The sequence below is a fragment of the Echinops telfairi genome, unplaced genomic scaffold (genome assembly GCF_000313985.2).
Source record: "Echinops telfairi isolate 266 unplaced genomic scaffold, ASM31398v2 ScPeMD7_28;HRSCAF=97, whole genome shotgun sequence".
Taxonomy (NCBI): Eukaryota; Metazoa; Chordata; class Mammalia; order Afrosoricida; family Tenrecidae; genus Echinops; species Echinops telfairi.
The window spans coordinates 2,864,228-2,869,720 of NW_022103925.1; the positions used below are offsets into that span (position 1 = coordinate 2,864,228).

Genomic DNA, 5,493 nt, shown 5'->3' on the forward strand with positions numbered 1-5,493 from the left:
CCGTCCAGGTAGGCTACGCCTTTGGGGCCGACCAAATGCGGGCAGGTGAGCAGCAACACGGGCATGTCCCAGGCCAGTCGGGCAGCATGGGCGCCTGGGGCACCGGGCTGGAAACTCTCAACGTGGCTGGTGAAGGCGACCCTGCGAAGTAAGCCAGGCGGTGTGTTCTTGTCGGCCGCAGGGTTGATGTGCTCGGCCAGTGGAGAGTGCTCCCTGCTTCCTCACTATTTATAAATCCCCGCGCTGCAGCCTCGCACTCGGGAGGCTGGTTTTCAGTTGTCAAGTGTACCTACCTTTGAAAACACGCTTACGTTGCCCAAGGGCAGCGGGCCCTATGGATGTATGTCCTTCCTCATGGGGCCCTGTGCCCCGTCCTTCCTCCTGGTCCGGCCCTGCGCCTCCTGCCAGAGGTCCTCTGCTGCCTCTGCTCCATACCACCAGGTACCGTTTCGTGACCGTCCCCACCCCCAGATGTGGTGCCTCGCTGCCCACCTGAGACCAGGATTCGGAAGTCAGCTTAAAAGATGGCGGCTACCTTCGGGCAGCTTTTTATCCGGGAGCCAAACTGGTGGGGAGCTTTGGAAAGCCAGGGCTTCTCCTCCACTGCTCTGAAGGCCCTTTGGAATCGAGGAGTGAGAATCTCGCGTGGGCTTTCTTTGCCGGCATGTTGGAAGGCCGTGTTCCCGATGTTTTAAATGAAGGTGGTGGTTCTTGGGAAATAACCCCTCCCGAGGTTTTCAGGGCGTGGCCCTGGGGCCCAGTAGCTTGTGCCCACTGGGGCAGGAACTGGAAGCTGCAGATTCTTGGGCACCCCCCTACAGCCCAAGGCCATTGGGACACTTGCTTAATGATAGTGTCTTTATTAAAAGACCGAACTAATGTTCACAAAGCCGCCTAAAGTACCACTCCAGAACCACGTGCCCATAAGAAACCGGGGTGCCCATATCCCTGGAGGTGGCTCTGCACTGTGGGGTAGGGCGGGGCCCAGGCCTGGCCTGTGGCAGCCATGCCTGCACTGTACAGAATGCATCAGGGCCCCCCGTTCCCGGGTCCGAAGGCACAGCGGGCCCCTGTGATGAGGCAGGCCTGCCGTGCCACGCGCCTTGTTGGGGGACCACGGAATAAAGTGTCACCTGGATTACCTATCGTGTGCTGTGTGTGTGTGTGTTGGCCGTGTGTATGTCTGCCGTGCTTGTGCATGTGTGTTCCTGATGTTGTCGGGGGTTCACACACATCCTGCCACCTCACCAACCCAAGGACGCCTATAGGTGGCCCAGGAGCTGGGGGCAAGGCAGATTTGCCTGCTGCCTGGTTCGAAGGCCTGGGGCAGTGCCCTGGATGAGCAGTCAGCCACAAGGTCATTTTCCTGGACACAGATGGGCTCCTCAGGAGGTGGGGGGGACCTCACTCCCCCCTGGACATAGGCAGGCCCAGAGAGCCAAAGGGGCAGGGTGGGCATGTGAAGCCTGTTGGTGTGCGGGTCACCCTGCCTGGGTGCTGCTGCTCACCCCAGAGGGGCTCATAGCATGAGCCAGCCCACATCTGGATGTCAGGAGGGCCAGCTGTGGTCTAGTGGCGAGGCCTTCTGGGGCCACTAAGCAGAGGGGCTTGGCAACAGGGTGGGATCTCCAATTGTCTCCAGCCCCCCCCAGTGGCACGCCGCCTTACCCTGAACCCCCGGGATCCCCATCAGCCCTGCTCACCACCAACACAGGGCTCCCCGGACACCGAAGCCCACCCCTTGCCACCACCTAGTTGACCCTCACACCCATCTACCTGGCCTGCCCAGACTCCATGCTCACAGCCTGTGCCTGTTGCCCATCCTGCCCTCCAGTCTCTCACGGCCACCCCCTGGTCCCGAGTGCCGGGTGAGGTGGAAGGGACTGAGGACAGCCCGGCCCTGTTTTCTGCAGGTAGGACAGTGGGTGGGGAACCCCCTAGCCTGGGCACACCTTCAGCCTGGCCCCCAGCTGACCACACCCGTCTGCTTTGTGTGGACTTTTAGCCCTGCACCATCCAGGTTCTGCAGGCTTTGGGCACACTCTCAGGGGCCCTGCCTGAGACCCCAGGCCGCTGACAGGGCAGCCAGGACCTCCCTCTGGGTTCTGAGAGCTCCCTGAGGCCCAAGCTAGAGCCCAGCTTTCTAGTTTGCCCTTGCCACACCAAGGCATGGGGCTGCCCGCCCCCCGGCCCAGGTGACTGGGCTGGACCCCAGAAAGAACTCTGCAGTGGAGTCAATGCACTAAGGACCGACAGGATGAGGCAGAACCGCCCCGGTGGGTTCCAAGGCTCACTCTTTACTGGGCTAGAAAGCCCCGCGTCTCTGCTGGTTTTCAACCACTGACCTTGCAGTTGGCCCAACGGGTAACCACAGCCCTCCGGCCCCTCTATCAGAAGGAATGGACACTCAGAACTGGGGAGCTGTTGTGCTGCCTGTTGGCCAGGACAACCCCCAACACCCCCCCCACCCCCTTTTCTTCCTGTGACAACACCCATCCCTGAAGCCAACGGGCAAGCCCCATCCCAGGGTGGCTAGCACCGAGGGCTCCAAGCAGCCAGCCTCCAGGGACAGTGGGAAGACAGGCCCAGTGGTGGGGGAACGTCATCTACTTCCCGGAGCAAAGAGCCATGATTGGACCCAGGGAGGCAGGGCTGGGGCAGCTGGCTAGCGAGTGAGAGACGTGGGGGGACTTGCCCGCCTTCCCCAGAGATGCTCACTAAGGACTTCTAAATGCAGTGTCTACCCATCCCCCCATATGGAGGTAGGAGGCCCACCTGGGGTGGGGGGTAGAACAATAGTCAGTTTCTGGACGTCCGGAATGTCTCCCAGGCAACAGATGGGAACTGATTCCAAAGGCAGCCACCAAGGCCAAGGGGCGGGGGAAACCAACTTGAGACAAGAGGCACCCCCAGTCAGGGAGGGCAAGGACACCCCAAACCCCTCTGCTCACCAGACTGCACCAGACATGACAGGGCAGGAGGTGAGGACCCAGGGCCTGAAGGGAGCTAGGCGTCATGAGCTGCAGGTAAGGGGCGTGGCCACTCCAGTGGGGCAGGTAGTAGGCATGGCCACAAACTAGGCCGGCCTCCAAGTGAGGGTGTGGCCATGAGAACTCATTTACCCTGGTGCCCGCCACCTATGTGCAGCACCGCCCATGGGAGAACCACCACTCGGGGACCCCAGGTCTGCCAGGGCAGGGGGTAGCGAGGTGGTGTTAGGGGCCTGGGGCTGGTCTCTGAGCAGGTGGTGCTTTTCTGCGTGGAGGGTTGGGCACCACCCAGGCTCTTGTCTGGGAATTGGAGGGAGGGGCATGGAGGTCAGTTGGTCCAGTTGGTCCGCACCTCCAAGAGTACTTCCAGTACTTACTGCCCACCAGTGGGGCCAGGCAGTGCCCACCCCCCACCATCCTGGTTCATCTTCCTGCTTCCTCGGGTGTGAACTGAAGGGGGACACCTGGGGCTTACCTCAGCACCCAAACTAGCCCACAGCCGGTACCCAACAGCAAGTGGGGGCGGGGAGGGCTGGGTTGGCCTCCAGCTTCACAGGGGACCTGGGGCAACCCACCAGGAGAGCGCCAGAAACCTGTCACTGCCCAGGTCAGAAGCTGGGTGGGGGACAGCCTGAGCCTGCAAGGGGACTGTCTGGGTGACCCACTCCCCCCAAGCTGGGCTCCCCAACACGTATCGACCTGAACCCCAACACCAAAAACCACAAGGAAATCTTCCACCCCTCACGTGAGAATCGGGGGACAGGGGAGCTCAGAGGGGGCTTTGGTGCCTACTACTGGAGATCCGTTCCCCACCAGCCCAGGCGCCTACCTTAGTCTTGATACCTAGTGCCCGCCAGGGGGCACTGCTCACCCAGTTCTTCCTGGAATGCATCTCCGGGCTGCTACAAGACTAAGACCCTAGAGAATCTGTCTAGTTGGCCCCCTCCAGAGTCCCAAAGACACAGAAATGACACCAAGGATGACCTCTGGGGTCTGCCCTGCCAGCCCCTGGGCCTCATGGGGCTCCCCGAACCGGCCCACCCTCCAGCTGGCTTCTCCCCAGGGCACATCTTCTCCAACGTCAAGGTGGGTGGGGTGGGGTGGGGACGGAACTTGGTGGTCATGTCCCAGACAGTTGATTACCTTTGCAACACTCACCGCCCCCCACACCCCCAAAGGAGCAGCCATTGTTCTTGTCACTCCCAGAATCCTTCCTGCTCCCCCGAGATCGAATCATTGACCACACCCATATTCACAGAAAAACAGGCAAGAAAGCTCCGAGCAAGGCTTCGAACCAGCCATCTCTTTATTTTCTGGAAAGCATGCCTGCAGCAATCTGTCTCTGTGGCTTACTCTGGCAGACACCTCTGTGGCTTACTCTGGCCACGACACGGCTGGGGTCCCCCAGAGATCTGGGACCCCTACCTTCCGCCCCAACGCCCAGCCACCTACCCTGTGCAGCCCACCCACAAGCAGGGAGGGCAGCCACCTGGACGGGGCAGCGCTCCGTAACAGTACAGAAAAGTAAAACCAAACACAAAAGTTCGTGGATTTCTCCCCCGCGTTCAGAAGAGGAAAGTAGGCCGGCCTGTGACCGTCTGCAGCACTGTGTAATAAGTGTTAAGTCTACAGCAAATATATTTTGTAAAAACTCAATAAATTATATATATAAACTTGTAACATCTAATAACATCAGAACCTGCACACAAGGTCAGCCCCCTCACCGGAGACTGGCCAAACCCAGAGCAGGCAGTGAGGGCAGGGGGGAGGGGGTAACTCTGGACTCCTCTTGAAATCCAAAAACACATCTAAAGAAAAATCCCCGCAGAAACTGGGTCCCCTCCTTACAAGAGAAGGCCCAAGGAAAGGAGAGCCCCTCACCCCACCCCCCAATCACTTCACCTGACACCATTCAAGGCTTTGAGAGGGTCAGGCAGGCTCCAGCCTCAGGGAGCAGGTTGGCTGCTGGGGGGTGGGGGGGACCGGACCCTGTGCCTACCGCTGCCCCTGTAAAATACGGCATATATGCTCCCAGCTGTTAATAAGTTAAAACTTAAAACTCTGTCATTTGGCTTGCTAAACACTACGGACGCGGCATGGGTGAGGGGTTTGGGTTGATAAATAACTTTACAAATATACAGTCCAGGTACAATTTTTAAAACAAAACTGTCACATCAAATCACCCACTTCTTCCTGTGTCTGCATCCCCAATGGGGGCTGCCCCCCCCCCCGACTCCTGCATCCCCCAGGGTCCTGGGCCTTGGTTGTACTAGCCTCCTTCCATATAGTTATTCTTATATATATTTGTATGTATATATCTCATATACACGCGCTATTTATATAAATGTACACATACTTCTGGAATAAACCTTCGGATAGAAGTAAAGGCTCGCCTGCCTTCAGGTACCCGTAATTTCAGTCTCTGGTGGGACAGGGTGGGAGAGATGGGGGGCCTGGAAATTGGGAGGCTACCTGCTGACACGCTCTGCTCACCTAGACTTAA

At 58.9% G+C, this 5,493-nt stretch overlaps 1 protein-coding gene across 1 annotated transcript in view; it reads right to left on the reverse strand.

Moving 5' to 3' along the window:
- Nucleotides 1-5,389: 5,389 nt before the first annotated feature.
- FGFR3 (fibroblast growth factor receptor 3) overlaps nucleotides 5,390-5,493 on the reverse strand; it is a 17,086-nt gene continuing 16,982 nt past the window's right edge. The window contains 1 exon segment of the mRNA XM_045289472.1: nucleotides 5,390-5,412. Coding sequence (XP_045145407.1) covers nucleotides 5,390-5,412 — 23 coding nt within the window.